This window comes from Phocoena phocoena, chromosome 4 (assembly GCF_963924675.1).
Source record: "Phocoena phocoena chromosome 4, mPhoPho1.1, whole genome shotgun sequence".
Taxonomy (NCBI): domain Eukaryota; kingdom Metazoa; phylum Chordata; class Mammalia; order Artiodactyla; family Phocoenidae; genus Phocoena; species Phocoena phocoena.
In genome coordinates, this window is record NC_089222.1 from 45448490 (window position 1) to 45469082 (window position 20593).

At 32.7% G+C, this 20593-nt stretch overlaps 1 protein-coding gene across 1 annotated transcript in view; it reads right to left on the reverse strand.

The window, feature by feature from the left end:
- Nucleotides 1-2133: 2133 nt before the first annotated feature.
- SI (sucrase-isomaltase) overlaps nt 2134-20593 on the reverse strand; it is a 98319-nt gene continuing 79859 nt past the window's right edge. Inside the window, exons 37-47 of the mRNA XM_065876922.1 lie at nt 19217-19350; nt 17877-17911; nt 17673-17789; nt 15031-15179; nt 13134-13218; nt 12994-13050; nt 12268-12392; nt 9486-9574; nt 5573-5622; nt 5171-5335; nt 2134-2202 (exon numbers count right to left, since the gene is read on the reverse strand). Coding sequence (XP_065732994.1) covers nt 2134-2202; nt 5171-5335; nt 5573-5622; nt 9486-9574; nt 12268-12392; nt 12994-13050; nt 13134-13218; nt 15031-15179; nt 17673-17789; nt 17877-17911; nt 19217-19350 — 1075 coding nt within the window. The remainder of the gene's footprint in view (nt 2203-5170; nt 5336-5572; nt 5623-9485; nt 9575-12267; nt 12393-12993; nt 13051-13133; nt 13219-15030; nt 15180-17672; nt 17790-17876; nt 17912-19216; nt 19351-20593) is intronic.

Genomic DNA, 20593 nt, shown 5'->3' on the forward strand with positions numbered 1-20593 from the left:
TGTTCGTTTGGTATTTTGTGGTTTGGAGAGTCTTTCTATTGTTTTCTGTTCTCAAAATGTTTATGGAGTGGTCTTTTTATTGTCTTGTTCCATTGTGGTTACAGATGAACTTGTCTGATATAAGTGTTCTGTGAAAAATACTTATTTTCACAGAAAAACACCACAGCATAATCTTTAGGACCAAGCTAACTCTAAACTGACAGCAGTCAATGATTTTTTTTTTCTTTTTCATCAATAAGAAGTGAGTATGCTTGTACATACATCTTTGTGCACATCTGTGAGAATATCTCAAGGTGGAACCCTGGGTCAAAGGGAAAATACAAACAACTTTACTGAATACGAATGACATTATTGCCCTCCAAAAATGGCTGCACTCATTTATAATCTCATCTGTAATGACTGATTTCTTCTCAGTACCTGGTTTTTTAATTTATAATTTGCTTGTCAATTCCTCTTAATTGTTATAATATTTCTTGGAAGAAAACTTCATTATTATTACTATTGTCATTATCGTTATTGTTTTTCCTGGTCTTTGTATTCTGAGTTACCATAGCGATATTCTAATTTTATTTATTATTTTTTATCTTTTGACTCTCTTTACCCATTTCTCCCATTCCCCAGCCCTGCTTCTGGCAACTACCAATCTGTTCTCTATATCAATGAGTTTTTTGTTTGCTTGTTTGTTTTTTGTTTTTGTTTTGGATTCCACATATAAGAGATATCATATGGTATTGTCTTTCTCTTTCTGACTTATTTCCCTTAGCATAATGCTTTCAAACTCCATTATGGTAGTTTTATTTTTAATTTTTTGAGGAAACTCAAAACTGTTTTCTATAGTGGTGGCATCAATGTACATTGCCACCAACAGACCTCAAGGGTTCCCTTTTATCCACAACTTCACCAACACTCGTTTCTTGTGTTTTTGATTATAGCCATCATTATCATTTTATTTTTTCCTGGTCCTTGTATTCTGAGTTATGAATTGTCTTAAATATTTCGTTATGACAATATTCTAATATTCTAATTAGGAAAGAATTATATCAAGTTACAGATATTAGTTGATTAAGTAAATTCAAAGCAACCTAAGTGTTAAAAAATTTCAACGATTACTATTTTAGGCCATGACTTAGTCCTCCAACCTTAATGAATTAGCTAAGATGATTTATTCAACTAACTAAATAGAATAGATAGTAATATTTTTTCTCCTATCCATAAAGCAAAGTTAGAAGAAGAAATTTGGACTTTGTTATGGACTGAAGTTTGTGTCCCCCTATCTCAAATTCATATGTTGAATATCTAATCACCAGTGTGATGGTATTTGGAGATGTGCCTTTGGTACATACACAGTCATGCAGGTGGAGCCCTCATTAATGGAATTAGTGTCAGAAGAAGTGACATCAGAGAGCTTGCATTCTTTCTCTTTGTTTTGTGCCATGTGAGGACACAAGGAGAATTTGGCTGTCCGTAAAGCAGAAAGAGGGACCTCACCAGCCACCAAATCTGCAGGTACCCTGATCTCAAACTTCCCAGGCTCCACAACTGTGAGAAATATATATTTATTGTTTAAGCCATTCATTCTATGGTAAATTGTTATAGCAACCCAAACCAAGACAATTTTCTTTTGGAAAATTTTTAAAAATGTACACTGTATGTACTTATATATATTTTATTTTCTCTTTTCTAATTAAATGTACACACTAAGAAATAATTAAATCTGATGACAATTATTGGTACATAACTCAAATCTACTAAACACTGAAGAAAATATATAAAATTACATAAAACTTTAGCTTAATTTAAAAATCACCTATTTTAATTATATCTTAATTACACATACATATATATTTATTAACTAGTATACAGTTTTAGCTGATACTTAGCAAGAGTAACTAGAACAATTAAATTCTTCTAAATAGTTAAAACATTGAATCAAGGCCACATTAATATTATAAAATCAGTATTAATATTGTACACTGTGCAATAACTTTAGATAGATGTTATGAAAATCACATTTTACACAATATAAGAAATAAATAAAGAGGGTAAATAATTAGGGTGAATAAGTAAATAAGTATGGTGAAACTTAAATCCAGATGTTAATTTCTCTTTGACAGCTGGGACTGATGGTGATCTTCATGACCAGTTGATTTCTATTGGCTCATCTAGAGTAACGTTATTCTGTCTTAGATCAATGTTTAATATCTAAAAAAAAACAAAAATGGTAATTAATTGCTTAACCAGAACTGTTTTTTTAACAAAAACTAATTCCATAAATAAATGCTTTATTAGTAAACAGGTATAGCTTGTTTTTCTTTTCCATTTTGATTAATTTTTATTCCAGAGAGTTCACAACCATTTCAGTAATAGTCTCACCTAACCCACCCATTAATACAACTAAAAACTGAGACTATTAACCAATTATCTTATTTCTACTACTTTACTCTTTCTCCATGACTCCTAAATATGCAGTTATTCATAACTGCACTACATAGATCTCTATGCATTCCGCCCTCAAATATTATCCAGCCATCTAGAGACAAAACTTAGATTTTAGAAATATGTTTTCTTTTACATCAATCTTAAAGGGCTTTAACATGCTGAATTTATTGCCAATAATTTCATTGTACATGTTACTTTCTTCCACTGGAGAGAATCTCTGTCAGACCATATAGGGACTAAGTATGGAGGTGACCAATTAAGCCACTGTACTCAAACAATCATCTGTAATCTTTTTATAATATGTCGATTTCATTAGACTTTTCCATTGCTCCAATAGACTCACATGACTCTCAGTGCCTTAGCTCAGAAAGTTGAATTCAGTCATCAAATATGCAAGAGAAGAAGAAAACCAACATTTCTTTACTGCTAAACAAATACCAAACACTCACTGGGGAATTTATAAAATTTATTCTTCACTAAAGCACAGCGTCTTAGGATTTATTTGCCATGCTTCATAAAAGAAGAGTTTAAAAGGTAAAAGGTAAATAATTTTTTTTAGTATCTATTAGGTTTGAAACTGATCCATCTTACACCAAAACCTAACTTAGTTCCTTTATATCAAAAGTGAAAAACAAGGATTACCTCACATAGATTTTAATACCTGTACAGAGGGCAACTAGGCATAATTGCTGCTAGGAAAGTGTTTTAAAAATTGTATTGATAGAGCAATTAAGTGTCCTTTGCTTATAATTTCTACACTCATGGAAAGGGCAACCAAAATAGAGAAAGAATTTGACTACTCCCTCCTTTTCCCATATATCTATAAAAACTCAGAAAACAGTAGATGCTCATAAATATTTGTTTTATTTAAATACACTTAGAAGGGACTACTCCTTTGTTAGTAAAGTTAATATCTTCTTTTGGAATCATTGAGATAATGAACCATGTAAAAATTTATTCTTAATATTTAAAATTCTTTGTGAATGTGTTTGAAAGCAGTGGAATGAACTTTTCTTTATAAGTGGTGTTTTTTATGCCAAGTATTTGGTCGAAATTATCTTGAAATAATACTTGATATGTTAAAATATCTTATTTGACCTTGTTCAGCTGACTGTATTTAGTTTACTTTTATAGTAAAAATTGTGAGCTTTATTTTTCGCCATTGTTGTAGTAAATAAGAACAAGAAAAAATGTAAGGAAAACCAGTGTTATTTAATCTCATTGAACATTGGGCTGTTCAGAAAAACTGACTTCTAATTATGATTGATAATCATTGACTATTTATTCCTGAGGAATTAATTTTCCTTTTTAAAGATTCCGTTTCTTAGTTTGCCATATAAGACCACTGGACTAAATCATTGATTCCCTTACTTTGGAATTTTATAAACAGGTGAAATTTTAAAAGAAGAAAAATGGGGGTGAGGTGGTGGGTTATCAACTTTTATTTTACCACGGAAGGTCATTAAATATATAAAACTCTAATTTTCCAACCTTGATAGAATTTAAAGAAATAGAAGTATTTTAATGCCAAAGTAGTAATAAAGAAATAGTTGCATATTAAAGGTGAAATTCTGATTGCCTACAGAACAGCAATAACAATAGGATAGATGCTAAATTTCAACTGGAAGAAATGGCTTCTCAGGTGCTCTTCAACTCTTACATCTTGTACAATTTATGAAAACCTAAAATTATGCCCAAGATACAGTTACTATTTTTTTAAGTTGTAGTCAGACAAACAACTAGCTATTTTGTAAGTTAAATTCATCCAAAGTGTTTGGTTGATAAAAAAGCTAGTTGTTTTTATTCAACTTTAAACACAAACAGGTATGTGTACACACACTCAAAGTTTTAGCAGTGCAGATGTAGCCTTAAACTTGGATCAAAGACTTTAAACAGTTAGCTGGCTTCTAGAATATATGTTCTTTGAAATCTACTTTCACAGAATTTAAGACTGGAAGGAGTTTAAGAGGTTGTTTACTTGCATATTCTTACTTAACTGTAAGGAAAAAGAAGTCCTGAAATTATTTATTCAACATAAAAAGCTCGTTACTAGCAGCAAAGGGATTTTAACATAAGAATCCTGACTCCTTTGTGTAAATCATATCCTCACACAGCTCTATGTCAAATTATTCATAGATGCTAATAGACAGTTCTATTAATTTTGCAAGGATTTTCAAGTATATTTTATCTAAGACATATTAAATGTTCAAATGTGAACATTTTGGTTTTGAAACGTATTAGCTTTGTTTTTTTTTTTGCAGTACACGGGCCTCTCACTGTTGTGGCCTCTCCCGTTGTGGAGCACAGGCTCCGGACGCGCAGGCTCAGCAGCCATGGCTCACGGGCCCAGCCACCCCGCGGCATGTGGGATCCTCCAGGACCGGGGCACGAACCCGTGTCCCCTGCATCGGCAGGCGGACTCTCAACCACTGTGCCACCAGGGAAGCCCCAAGTATTAGGTTTTGAGGGATGAAAATGCTTTAAAGATTTAATGTAAATTTAACTTTGCTTTGATTATATCAGAACAATTATAAAATAGATGCCGTTAGGTTGATTTATATGTTACCAAGGATGATAATATGGAAATAGATATGGATGTTTAATGAAAATAAACAAGGAAGCAATAGTTGACCCATAATTATGTTTCTTTAGAGCTAAGAAATACAAGACATTCATGTAGACGTTTTGAATAGCTCCATTTAAAAAAGAAACGTCTTTTTACATCACTTACCTCCAGGTCTGGGTTTTCAAAGTTAACAGACTCTTTATTTCCATTATATATGAGATTAACCTCACTAACAGGAGTCTTTTCTTTCCCCCATATATGGATGTATCCAAGCCGCATTTCATTTTTGTTTATGTAACTATTTTTCAGTATAGTGCTTGTTATGATGGTCTATAAAGACAAAGAAAAAGAAATTAAACCCTTCATCTAGCAAAAGCAATTAAATCTTTAAAAAGCATATATCTCTTAACCAAAATGTATTTCATAGTATAGCAAATTGTTTATTCATATATTTGAAAAGAGGTATGTTATATAATATATATAAAATATGTAAATATAAAATACAGCCTAAAACTTCAAATATTATTTAACACAATTGCAAATAAATGATCTGTAGTGACTACATACCTTGTTTAAATTAAATTGTACAAAGAAATATAGGTCTCTTTCATAGGTGTCTATAGAGAAAAAAAAAAAGAGTGATGTATTTATATTTCCAAAGAAGAGCAATAGTAAATACTAGTACTGTATATTTTGCTTTTCTTTCACAGTAAAAGGGTACCAAATACCATCAATGTATATTTAATCTTCTCTAAGTTTATATATCTTATTTGAACACAGTCCAAGGAGCACTGAAATATGAAGGATGAGTCACCAGAGAGGGTACTAGATGGATGGGTAAGTTGGTGTGTGCCTGTTTGTATGTAGGAGAGTAACACTAAAGCAGTGGCACATGTAAAATCACCTTCACACAGCTCTGGGAGGGTGGAAGAAGTGTAAGAATAAAGAGAATTGGGTGTGATAGTCGTGGACACTTACTGGCCACCTCAGTGACTGACAATAAAATAATATTATAAAGAAAAGAGAACATGATGGTAACTTATCCTAGTGTCATTTGAGAAAAATATTCAATTGTGAGAGATTATTTCAGGTCAACTGAAATCAAACTGATAAAACATAGGCGTTATACTCAGCTCTTTAAATAAGATGTAATCTTGCCAAATTTAAAATCAGTTTAAAAAATAATCTTAGAACTAAAATTTATTATTTAGTATTTGTTATTCTAAGTACTTTATCACAATGCTCTAAGAGATATGTATTATTATTACTCTCACTTTATAAAAGAGGAAAAGAAAAGTTAAATAAATGGCCAAAAGTGAAACAACTAATTATTATCAAGTCTAGACTTATGTCCAGTTTTCTCTGACTTATATGATTGTGTCATATGTAAAACCAAACAAACGTGTAAGACAAAAAGGCAAAAGTAGAGTCAAATGCATGACTAAAACAAGTATTAGGATAACACTGAAAAAGCAACAAATTTTAATTCTCTTTTCCACTTATGCATGCCAGCATTATATTCATTAATTCTCGGAAAAAAATTGCTTAATTTGAGACTAATTGTGCCTATATTAAAATTAAATGATATTCTGCCCCAAACTTTCTCTGTATATATTAATGTATACATCGCTTACTTAATATGCATTTTGAGGCAAAATTTTTAGTCTTAAATATATAATTATAGCTTAAGTTTTTAAGAGTAATTTTTAAAGTACAAATCAATGAGATAAAAGAAAACAAAAGTGAAGCTATTAAGAGGATATGAACGGTTTTGCTGTTTTGCTGTTTTCAATGAATAAGAGAAAGATACCACATGTGAACTTAGTCCAGAGTAGACATATGTCTATTTCACTAAGATGAGTAGGACAAATTAATATTTTACTAAGCTACAATTTCATTAGCTAGAACAGTCAAAATTTACTTAATGTATACACATTTCAAAATAAGTTTATTTTGCTTTATTTTTGATTTTTTTTTGAGAGAAAAAAATATGTCTACAAATAATAGTGATTGGGACAGAGAAAAGGGAGCAAGTAGGTGATTAAATAGTTAATTCCAGTAGGTGATTGTAAGTAAAAGAGAAAAATCTGTAAGTTAGTGATCACTCAAGAGAGTAGGTTTGCTTAACCACAAAATCAAGCAGGCTTGCTTAGCAACAAAACCATACAGCATAAGCATGAGACATGCCCCCAAACAATAAAACAATGGTGGAATGAGACCCACATCCTGCCCAGTGAGGTCAGTAAGTTAATGATTCCTAGGACATGCTTTTCTGACCACACTAAAGCAAAAATATAAGGAAAAGGTGACATTATACTGAAACCTGAGATGATTTACCATATTTTAGTATATGTTACCGCCTTCTTGCTCATTTCCATTGTGCCATGACAGTCCCGGTTTGACCATGTAGGGACAAGAAAACTTTCCAGCCCCATGAAGGAAGCTTGACATCTATTCAAGAATGAGGAAGAAGGTAGTCTTCTCCCCCTCCCCATTTTTCCTTTGATTATAAAACTGTAGCCCACTAAGTTCTCTGCGTGGCACCCTCTTGCCTGCCTGCTTGTAAACCTCACAAGCATCCTATTCTAATGAATCATTTCTTATCTATCACTTTGCCTCTCGTTTAATACTTTCTGTGCTGAGACATAAAGAACTGGAGCTCCTTGGAGCCCACCAAGACATATTTCTAAGATTTCAATAGTATTCTGTAAATTTTAAATGTACTTAAAAGAGGAAATCATTTAGATATCATCTAGTTTATCGAGTAGATTGGCAAGCTTGCTGTGAGAGAAGACTTCTTTGGAGATTCTGATCTAATAAATCCAGAGACTCCAAGCATTTGTTATGTATTGTTTTTGCTGTTCACTCAAGAAATTTCAGAGGATTAGTTGAGATCTTTATACTTAATTATAACAAATATACTGAGATTGTGAAATAGAACCAAAAAAGTAGATATAATGGGCCAGAACAATTTTGTATGCTTTCATGAAGAGAACAGAGAGAAATATATGAATTATGTTCAGTTACTTTCCAGTGATAAAACAAAAAATCTGCCATGAAACTTCCATAGGGTAAAGGTTATACCAAGTTCTTTCATCTGCTTTCTTAGTTTGATAGAAAGAGCTGGAAAAAATAATTCTAAGAGAAGCTTTGTTTCCATTACTGTTAAAACGAATTAATTTAATTTGTTAGAGAGTAAGATTCAAATATCCCAAGACAAGCATGCAAATTATGTATAACTCAACTTTGCATCCCTGGGAAATTATAGGTAAATTCAAAGTGCCTCTTGCTGGGCCCAGTGAGGCAGAAAGGTTGCATACTTTTTAGAACCTCCCTTAATGTATTAATGAAGTTCAGGGCTCTGAAAACATATGATTTTAACTAATAGCAGTTGAGTTCTTCACCTTCTAAATCACAAAATACTAGGAAGAGGTAATTTTATTTTTGAGTCTTGCTTATTATCATATGATTCTTATATCACTTTCTGATATGCTTTACTCACTAATAAATTCCTATTTATTATGTTTGCAGAATATTAACTATGATTTACCTGAAAAGATGAAAGATGTCTTTGCTATTAATGAAAAATCTCTCATCTATGGATAATTTATTTAAATTGCAGTGAACTGCCCTATAGCTCCACACAGATATTAGTTTTTAAGACAAAGATTTGTGTCAAGAGAATGCTCAGAAGTCCCATCTAGCAGAGCTGGCACTACTAATGGCAGTCAGTAAACCTAATCCTCTAACAGTGTTTATTTAACAGCATAATAATGACCTGGGGGCATTTTACTCAAAGGCAGATTCCTGGGCCTCTCCCCAGATTAATGGAATTTAGATGGGTCCCAGAATATGCATTCTTTACAAACTATCCCAGGTAGCAGAGCACGCACTGCTAAAAGTTTAGTAGTTCAGTCTGATTTTGAGGAGTAGCCATGGAGTAAACAAAGATTTAAGTTTAAATCTTTAAGCTTTTCATGTAAAAAACTGCTGAATATTAAAACAAAAGCAAAAACAAAACAAAAGGTATAGCCATAAAGCACAGAGAACAAGTTTGAGTTTTGTTTCTGAACTCTCTCATGTTTTAGAAGCATCCTTTGTGCATCAATATATGTGCATGGGAACATGGATTTTCAGCTCAGTTGACCTCACACATACTGAGTGCCTATTATGTGAACAGCACTGGGCTAACTTCTGGGACTACAAAGATGATCAATATATCAGCCCTGCCCACACAAAACTCTTAGTCATCTAGACACTGATCACAGGGATTAAATATATTTAGGATAAGAAGAAAGTCTTTAAATATGTAGAAGTCTATTTTTTAAGTTGATTCAACTATTTATTAAACTATTTTAGCTTTGAATAATATTATTGGCTTTTTATTCAGCTTCCAAAGTACAATAATAGGTAACAAAAAAGTAATGTGAGATAATATGTATGTTACCAGTTATATTTATCTCCTAAATGGAACACTTACCTATAGTCTCTCCATCATCCCAAAAGAGAGATCCTTGTGCCATCTGATTATCATCTGCAGCAACAATGAGCTTCATGTAATTTTTTCGACTATAAGAAAGAAATACAATTTTACCAAGGTTTATAGAGTAGCACATTTCTTGTTATGATATGACATCCATGTAAGTGTCCAAAGGAACACAGACTGTTTTAGGCAAAGAAAATAAAAGGATTTTCCTTTTTTAATGAGTTAATGGAAATTATATAAACCATAAAATCCTTCATATTTAATAGAAAATATCATGCATTTCTTTTTTTTTTTTTTGCGGTATGTGGGCATCCCACTGCTGCGGCCTCTCCTGTTGCAGAGCACAGGCTCCGGACGCGCAGGCTCAGCAGCCATGGCTCACAGGCCCAGCCACTCCGCGGCATGTGGGATCTTCCCAGACCGGGGCATGAACCCGCGTCCCCTGCATCGGCAGGTGGTCCCGCAACCACTGCGCCACCAGGGAAGCCCGTATCATGCATTTCTTTGACATCAAGGATTCACCTACTGTAACAAATCAGAAGTGGCCTCATTTATAATTAAAACCATATTAAGTTTATTGATATATTTATTTATTCTTCTCTCTGATAATACTGTCATTGACCATTAAACATAAAGCTGTTTCAGTAGCATGTTTTAATCTCATATGACTTAAGCTTTCCTCACATTTACCTACATAAATCACTTGATTATCATTGGCAATTGTTAATAAGAATGTGAAGAGTAGCCAGAATTGCAAGTCTTTTCCTTGGATTGGACAGTACTTCCAAAGCTTGTGCCTACAATAGGTCTATCTACGAACTAAATATCTGCTTCCATGCCCAGTATGCAAACTTGGTTTGACAGCCTCATATTGCTATGAAAGGATTTCTCAGACAAATTATGCTTAGCTATCTGCCTTTTCCAATCACAAGTGTTGAAGCTTATACTGCTATGGAAGTCTTCTAAAATATCCAGAATATCTAGAGTTCAAATCTCCACAGTAACTTTATATTTTCCATGTACAGATATTGGCATGTCTTAACATGCATGTATATATGCATTTCAATTCATAGTCACTGAGGTAAAAGATAAGTAGATCTTATTAGAAATATTAAAATCTGTTTTAACACACAATTTCCTAACATACTTAAAATAAGATTAAAGGAGTTTCACAAATTTCATTCTACCTTGTATATACAGTTGACCAATGAACAATGTGTATCCAAGTATCCACAGTTCATCTGCATCCACAGATTCAACCGACCATGGACTGAGTAGTACTGTACTATTTACTACTGAAAAATATCCATGTAAAAGTGGACCCAGGTGATTCAAACTCATGCTGTTCAAAGGTCCACGGTATACCTAAACCCAATATCTTATTTACTTTACCCACCTACACACACACACACACACACACACACACACACACACACCCAGAATGGCCTCTCTACTTGTCTCTCATAACATAAGGAGTCCTCAAGGCACAACTTATGAATGGTCTCCTCCATGAAACTGTCATTTCTCAGGTATAATCATTTTTCTCCTCTTCAACTGACATCAGGGTAAAATATTGATAGAAATGGATCTGGGTAGCTCCAGAAGCTAGAAAGAGTCTACTCATGCCAACTGGGGCTGTCAGCATGCAGATCACCACAAGAGTGGGTACAGCCTGAGATGAGAAGAGGAACAGAACTGAGTCCTCTAGAATCTGAATGTTTAAGCCAGGAATTTAGTCAGGGGAAATAGACTCTATGACTGGTCTCAGAAATTTGCTCTTACATCAGTCACAGGAGACAGAATGGACCCATGATCCATGGAAATAGGACAGGTTGTTGACTGTGAAGGAGAGAATATCACATAAGGGGTCTTAGCAGATGATCAGTTATAAATGGTAATGGATAGAAAATCTGAGTTACCTTTCATTCTTAAATGGGACAAGGTTGCTACAAATAGGTCTGGTTCTTCTGCAGACAGCAGAGGACTTAAATAGCGTGAAGGAGTAGTGATCTTGTCAATGGATATCTACATTTCATAGACTAAAGTGGGTCTGGGTATGTGTCACAGGACTGATGGAGGTAGAAAAGGGGGAGCAGAAAAGATAGAAGGAAAGAGAAGCCCTCTGAGCCATGTTTGCTTAAAGCTCACAGAAAAGTTCACTTAAAAAACATATTTTCATAAAGTAAATAATATTTCTTTCCAAATAGACTCAAAAAATGATGAGGTCTCACGTGAGACTGGCATTTAAAATACAAGATATCCGTTTATCAATACCTTTGCATGTTTACACAGAGGACATTAAGCTTCCACTGGTATTTTGGTTGGGGAAACATTCTATCATGTTGGAGGACAATTTTCCATGAGTTTCTCAAGTTTCTACATATTTTGCATACAGAAGCAATGACAGTTTTTCTGCCTTCAAAGCAAAGAATGGATGCTTTTGCTTACAGCCTATTATAAAAGATTGAGTTTCCAAAGTGTTGCCTTCCTTAGCTGTGACATAAGCCTCCTGGGTGGGCAGTATCCACCTGGGCCACTTGATGTCACCGTATGAGACTTGGGGGACAGGGGCAACTGGAGCAAACATGAAGCTCATATTTCTTGCTATGCCAAGAGTAAGAAAGACCTTTGTCTCAGACCCAGAATCCATGAAACTGTGGCAGGCTAATCTGTAAGCTTGGAAGTAGGATAAAATCTCAGACCTTTCCTGGTTCTTGACAATTCTAGCATGCTCTCTCTCAAAATCTAATCTGAGTTCTGTGAACACTTCACTTACCTGTAAAATGTGTTTTGAGCAGCCTCTTGACAAGGTAGAATATAACCACCACGGACATGTAGATTTATTTCATATAAAGGAGCTGCAAATGTATGAAATTTTTGCCTTACACCAACATCTTTGCCCTGGAAATGACAGCGTTGGACAAAAGAACAAAACAATAAGAAGCAGAATCACCAGCAATATTGGTACTTGAGGGGGCAGATTTATAGAATCAAATAATATACTTTTTAATTAAAAAAATAATAAAACCACAAACATTTATTCAGTAATTCATGTTGTTAAAGCATGTACTTATTCCTTAGTTTATTGATAGCTTTGAAAGTAATTTACCACTGCTTGTTTTTGTGGTGCTCACGTGAAGAAAATATATGGGTTTTTGATGGGTCACAGTTATTCCTGATTTGTCATATACATTATTCTTTAAAGGGCTGTATTACTTTTAATGATCTTTCTGCATACCTAATAAAGGGCAATGACCTTTTTGTGTATACTGTATAATTTCCATGTTTATTTGGTAAAATAAATCAATGACTACATAAGAAACTATGGCAGAAAAAATTAACTCTTTCACTGTTTGTTAATTTGATTCTGATATAATTAGCAAGAAATATCTTGTTCTCTTTAAGTGGAAAGGAAAACAAGTACTTCGTTAATAAAAAGGCTATAACTAAGTTGTTACCCATTTCTGTTTAGTCAATCCCCCAGAATTCCTTAACTACTTACTGTATGGTAATCAAACCACCGAGCATTAGGGACATAACCTTCTACAGTGTCAGCATACTGGAATTTAAAGATATAGTCATTAAAAACATATAAACCATGGAAAAATTATTTTGTGAACAAAAATATGTGGTAGGACTTACAGCTTCCAATACAGGGGTAACCATAAATGCTGGACCCCACAGGAACTGTTTGAATATATCCCAGGTTGGCTTTTCATTAAAGAACCTGGACAAAATATTTACAAAATTAAATCAAAGAAATTTATCTCTTCTGAATACCATAGAATAATTATTAAAATCACATTTTACAGTATGGACTTTTGTGGATTGAAATGAAAATCAAAACATAAAAAATCAAAAACGATTTTATCACATGGAATTCAGTGTGCAGTAGTACAATACTTTGTAAGTAAATCTAGACCATGACTAAACCTTCCAACAAAGCACAGAGTTGCCACGGATGTGTAAGACCAAGTGAGAAATCTCCTTTGAAGAGAACTCACATAAATTCAAATATTAACTGTGTTTAGTAGAAGATCAACAAACCAGGAAGCAAGAATTATAAACACTCTGGAAGAAAAGTGTGAGACAAGTGTGTTATAAGAATCTTAATTTGGTAACTTTAAAGAGAGTTTGCATATCCTATGTAAATTAAGCTCACTGAATAGTGAATTTATAAATCCTTAAAGGTTCTTCCATTTGTTAATATGTTTCTGAGTTTGAAATATAAATGGCTGAAAAACAAAATCTGCTTTTTATAGTTTGAGAATTGCCACTATTAAATGTCCACATTTTTTCTTTAATTGAAATGGAAGTATACATTTTTTATTTTTGTTCTTTTGTTTGTGTTTTGTTTTACTCTAAACTGAGATTAATGCTAAATTGGACTGCTGGGTTTTTCCTCTATGTATTTCCCATGGGAACAAAAACCCAGAAGTTCTCAGCAGGACAAGAGTCTGCATAGTTAATAATAATGTTTCTGGCTGGGGACTCAGACCAGTGCTGATACGCCAGCTCTTCTGGAAAGTTAATAGGGAGAAGACAAAGAGGAAAATTCTAGAAATAAAAGAGGAAAGAGTTTAATAAAATGTTACCAGAAATAAAGAAGGGATTACAGTAATAAATTACTAGAGGATAATTTGAATCTAGGAAGTATTTTTTTTCCTTTTTTTTGGAAAGTTGGATATTTTATTATTAGAACAGAAGGCATATTGATCTACTTATTATTTTGGTAATTTTATCTTGGCTACTACTGTTTAATTTGAGTAAATATTCGCTGTTTATTTTTTACTGATTTATCAATAGTGAAATCTAACAAATCACCCCAATCAATTACTCTGGTAATATAGGGCACACAAGAAGCTAAGTATATCATGATTATTTCAAGGGTTTTTTTGTATTTATGGTTGAATGTGTGTGGGTTTTTTTTTGTAACATCCATAAGAAATTGCTTGTATTTGCCTTAAAAATAGAACAGGCTAAAATTTTTGCAACTATACTCCATAGAATAGAATTTCAATATTTGGTCATATATCAGTTTGAGCTTCAAGGAGTAAATACAAAACAATTGTCACAGAGAATGGTAGAACTGCTCTAGGGTACCCAATTAGAACACCTCTAGGAGGAGATGGATGGTCTTCTTAGTCAGGCATTTGTATATGGTGGATTTACTTAACTGCTGTAAACTTCAATTAAGTCAACCATAATTTAGAGATAATATTACTTATTTCCAAGACCTTTTGAAAACACTCAATGTAATAAGGTATGTAAATTTTCTCAAACAATACCTGGTATACAATAGTTATTCCTAAGAATTATTACTTTTTAAAAACTGATTGTGTTTCATTTTTAATGGCATATATTAGTCTGTTTATTAGTAGATTTATTTATGTAAATGCTTATTAACCCAAAAGGTACACTTAAATAACAATGAAAAAGCTTTCAATTTAAAATGTTTTATATGGCAGTATAACTGATTACTGAGTAAATTAAATGAAAGCTCTCTCTCTCTGTGATAGGCAAAAAAAATTGTGCTTACTCATGCAAAAGGGGTCTGATAACAGTGCCACCATGAGCATGAATTTCATGCATCTGTGTATAGAAATAGGGCAATAAAGTGTATCTAATATTTAGAATATTCCTTGACATTTCAGAAAAAGTTGCATTCCAGGAAACAGGATCTTGTCTCTGAAACAAAGCAAAATGAAAGTGTCATAAGCTGTTGTCCTTGTTTAAATCATAATTTTCAAATACATATTTGAAGAATAAAAAATAAGGCATAATTTAATTCACTGTCATGTGCTACATCACAAAAACCTTATGGAGTAGTTATTTCTATCTCATACAGTGGAAAGAGAAAGCATAACTAATATTTTAATAAGAAAATGCAAATTAAGTCCATGGCTTGATTTCATTTAGGTGAACATATGTAAAGAGCAGTTCACATTTGAATAAGTGACAAACACATTGTCAACTGTGGTGATGCTCAGTGTAGGGTGAAAAGTCTAGGAGAGAAACAGAATGCTATATATAAGTGCATTGAAATAAACAGACATGCAGAGCCCATCATGGTGACCCTGCACATTGTGTGTTTTCATGAGAAATGAATAAGTTATGGTACTAAAGAATTAATAGTATAGGAGGAAAAGGGGATCTAATTAATGTTGGATAAGAAAAAAGAACATGCCCATGTCTGCTCTGGAATATACTCTCCAGGTAAAAAGACTAAAATTGACACTGGAAAGATAAAAGCTTCTAAAAAATGTTATTGCACTTACTGGCTAAAATAAATAATAAGGAGAGTGATTAGTATTTTACATTCTAGTTTATACCAAGGGAAAAAACAAGGCTGCTACATAACTCCAGGGGGCAACACTTGCAATGTTTTCTTGTTGTTATCAATAGGAGCAGAGCCCTTAAGAGTTGTATCATATCTATGAAGCTTCCAACTTTTCTAGATTTAAGTAGTAAGAACGTTTGAATGATGACCCATTGCTCTCACTGGTACATGTAGTGTTAGAATAGGCAAAACCTTGAAAGTGCAATGGTCCAAGAAATATTAAGCTATATATCAATATGATCCTACTGTTACTAGATTCAAAGTCAAGTTAGAAAAGGCAAAGATCATATCTGTTGCATACTAACTTTGTTGATGTTATTTCAGTTTTAACATGATAAAACACAAGCATTTAATTCTAAACCATACATTCCTAAATTCAATTATATTACCTCCTAATTAAACTTAAGTTGAGTTCTGTAGATTTTTATTCAGAAGTACTTCGTCAGTCTTTCCCTCTCCCATTTCATCTTCTCAAAAGCTCCAGCCACATTCACATCTTGGAGTCTTTCACTTGTTCCCCAGAACTGGAATTCTCCCCCATATATGTAAATTTGTTGCTTTCCTCAACTCAAGTCTCTGCTCTAATGCTAATGTCACTTCATCCAAGAGGACCACCTTGAGCATCCCTTCTAAACCAGAACACCCATAAATCTCTATTATTTTAGTTTACTCTAGTTTTCCCTCATATGATTTATTTGTACCTGCTGTTTTATATATATATATATATATATATATATATATATATATATATATATATATATATATATATATAAAATTGTCTATTATCTGTTATCTCTATCATTCCTGCATTATATAAAGTATTAGGGCAGGGATTTTGTAAATATTAAATAATAGATTTTCAATGAATTCTTGTTGAATGAATCCCTGTTCAGGATTTTATTGATTCATGCCTCACTCTCCCAACAATACAGCTTTCTGAATTTCATTACTGACATAAAGTTTTCCTGCTAAAATATTCCTATCCCATCAAGTTGTCTCTATTGCCCAACTTTCAAATTTTTCCAAAATGTGGTCCCATATGCCTTCTAACTTTGTATAGATTTTCATTTTTATTTTTCATTTTCTAATATAAATTCTCCCTTCTATTCTGACAAAAAATTTCCCAGGATGACATGAAGAATTCAAAACTCATGTTGAGCTCTACCATTCGGTTACTATGGCTGGAACCCATCCTTAAAAGACCAGCTCTGTCTACAATTCTTCCATGAGGTGCATTTTGATAATTTATCTTTCTTCTATATGTCTTCACTGAAAGTATAACAAAATTTAGCACTTACTTATATATTGCTTGCAATTGTTTATACTTTTTCATAATTTTTATTATTGTCTCCAAAAGTTCTTCCAGTTTAGTAAAGTATATAGTAAAGTAAATAGTGTCACCACTCAGAAATTAGTTTTCATGATTCCCTTTTCCTTTTATTTTTTTCTGTTTCTCAACTCATTTTTAAAACATTTGCTTTTTAAATCTGCCCATTTTGTGCATTGATTTTAAATGACTTTTCTAATTATTTAGTTTGAAACTGATTTTTTTTTATCGTTCTGTCCAGGTTTGGAATAATTTCCAGAAGGAATTTTTTTTCTGGCTAATTCAAAATTATATAGAACAGCAGTAAGTATGCCAGCTAACCAAGTCTTGAACCCCAAAGTATAAAGAAAACCCAAGTCAGAAACTTCTCAGAGTGATGGGCTCAGATGCCATCAGTAAATGTAAAGAGATTCAAAAGATTCATCTGGAAATCAGCCAGGAAGGGTGAATTCTATTCAAAAACGTTTAAGGTTAGTGGGGCAAAGGAATGAGAGTAAATGCAGTAATTACATACTCCATTAAATGCAGTGTTGTGATTTCTTGCATTTGGATAAAATGCTCCAAGTTGCATCCAGCGGGCACAGAGCTGATATTCTGAATTGTTGAAGAAACCACAGATATCTGCTCCAGTCTAAAATACAGTTATATTTAATTAATTTTAATAGTTTGTTTCTTAATATTAACAAGTGATAAAGATAAAAGGAATAGAGCTACTTACATATGACATTCCAAACAAACTAAATTCCATCATACCTAAAAAAATTAGGAAAAAATTATAGAAGGCCACTATTTCATATATTTTGACATCTGTTTTTTTTCTATTTATGAAGATGTTCTATTTCTAATACTGACCTCTAATTCAATGAAATATTTTTCAGATTATTAATATACTTTTCTATCATTTCTTCCCATGAAATTTATGTATTTTTTACTTTACAATGTTAATGACATTTATAAAAATAAGACACTCTAATAATGCCTCCTTGACACTTTCAAGATGACACATTTAGATCACAAAACAGTTATGAACACATTATAGTATGAGAAGAAAGTGTTAGTGGTTCCTTTTTTTAAAAATAAATTTATTTATTTATTTATTTTTTATTTATGGCTGCATTGGGTCTTCGTTGCTGCGTGCAGGCTTTCTCTAGCTGCGGCGAGCAGGGGCTACTGTTCCTTGTGGTGTGTGGTCTTCTCATTGCAGTGGCTTCTCTTGTTGTGGAGCACGGGCTCTAGGCACTCGGGCTTCAGTAGTTGTGGCTCGTGGGCTCTAGAGTGCAGGCTCAGTAGTTATGGAGCACAGGCTTAGTTGCTCCGTGTCATCTGGGATCTTCCCGGGCCAGGGCTCAAACCCGTGTTCCCTGCATTGGCAGGCGGATTCTTAACCACTGCACCACCAGGGAAGTCTTCCTTGGTTTTATTTTTAAAATAAAATGCTGTCTCTGTAATTATTTAACCATAGGTCTCATTATATGAAACAAATTGAATTATCCTTATTAGCTAAAAATCTCCTGAGGAATGATCATTTTAATAAAATAGAAAGCATGTGAATTCCCAGGTCTTCTTTTAAAGGAATATCTCTAAACATTGATTGTTTTCCTTGAATCCTAATATAAATAGTAAAGAATTTTTATGTCTAGATATGAAACAGAAAAATATTCTCTTTAAAATAATATTTCATTTACTCTTTATCCAACTATTGTTAGAAAACTTTCAAAATTTGGTTTGAGATGTTTCATACTTTAGCATCTATGAGTGATTCTTATTCCCTAGAATCTAGAATTTCTAAGCATTTCTATTCTTAGCTCTATATGTTATCCTTCCCATATCTTGCCCTTTCATAAAAGGAAACTGAGACCAAAAGGGATGAAATTATTTTCTCAAAATAAACTAGATCCTGCTTTCTGGCCCATTGCCTTTTCATTATGCTGTTTGTCATAAAATACGATGCCAAAAGCACATTTCAGAGGAGGACTTACAAAGTATATGAACTAGCAAAAGTGAATACCTAATAGAAGATTTAAAAGAATAATGATAAAGATGGTGACTTTCACATACCAATGATAGATTTGTCCAAATTGTCCCATTTTGCATAGCTGTCTCCAAGCCAGTGTCCTACCCATCTTCCAGCCGTAGGATATGTGGAACGAGAAATAACAATTCCTCTTTTGCCAGTTGCCTTCTGCAATGCACTAATATAGATGGAGAGGATCTATGAGTTTTTATATGAGGTATTTTCTTTGGATATTTCTACTTAGGACCACTTCATTAAAGAAAAAAACTATCCGATTTATGGTGTCTATGCTGTCTCTTATTACGACTAGCTCTTTATAAGTGAGTCTTTGCTCATTATACTATAAAATCCTTACAAGCATGAAGGACATCTTTTTTCCTTCCAACATTTTCCAGAGTGACATGTCTAAGTGGCCCTTTATTTATTGGTTCAGTGAATATAAGTCAACTATTGATATCATCAAATCAACTAATTATATTGAAAGTTTTTGAATGAACACATTTTATTCTACTTAAATGTGTTCTCTTATAAAGATTTAGGCTCCATTAATTGCTCCAACCCTTCTTATCTATAACTTGTCAACATTTAATCTTCATATTACTCTGCAGAGAATATTTGCTATAATACTCCCTGTTTTAGGGAGTATTCACATATATATATTAATTGGAAAGAAAATGTTTATTTTTATATTACTTAAAATAATTTGTATATGAACAAGGACCAGAGAACTATATTAGGAGGAAATATTTCAAATAATTAATTAGGCAGATTTATAACCCATTACCATATTATAAACTGTATCTAATCATTTCCTTGTTAAAGATGGACCACAGTAATTGTACTGATTTGTTTATACATAAAGCTTCTTAAATGACACCTTGAGATTCTTGAGGTTAAGGACTGACTTAATTTTCTTTATATTCCTTACACCTAATACGTATAATAGTAGCTTAAGAAACTTTTGAATTCATGAATATCTCAAAATTACAGGAAACTGAAAATATTTTAAACAGATATATGATGATATATTGAACCATCTGTTGATAGTATAAACAATATTGTATTTGCTAACTTAAAATTTCCTACTTGTATGTCTCTCTTTAAAAAAATCATATAAGAAAACCATCTTCACTGCTTCATTTTTTATAACAAATATAAAGGATCTAGTCAATTGAGAATCAGTAATATATTTAACATATGTCACACGTATTTGCATTTAACAAGAAATGAATGTATATTTATATAGGGAATGGAAGAACTGATGATCAGTTTAGAAATCTTCATGGAAACTTATATCTTAAGTTTAGTTAATTGGTAAAGAAAATTCATTTTATTTAATTGATATAAAAATTATTTACAAGGATAGAGTTGTCCCAAATCTTTAATGTTTCCACATACAAGAAATACATATTCTTGAAGGT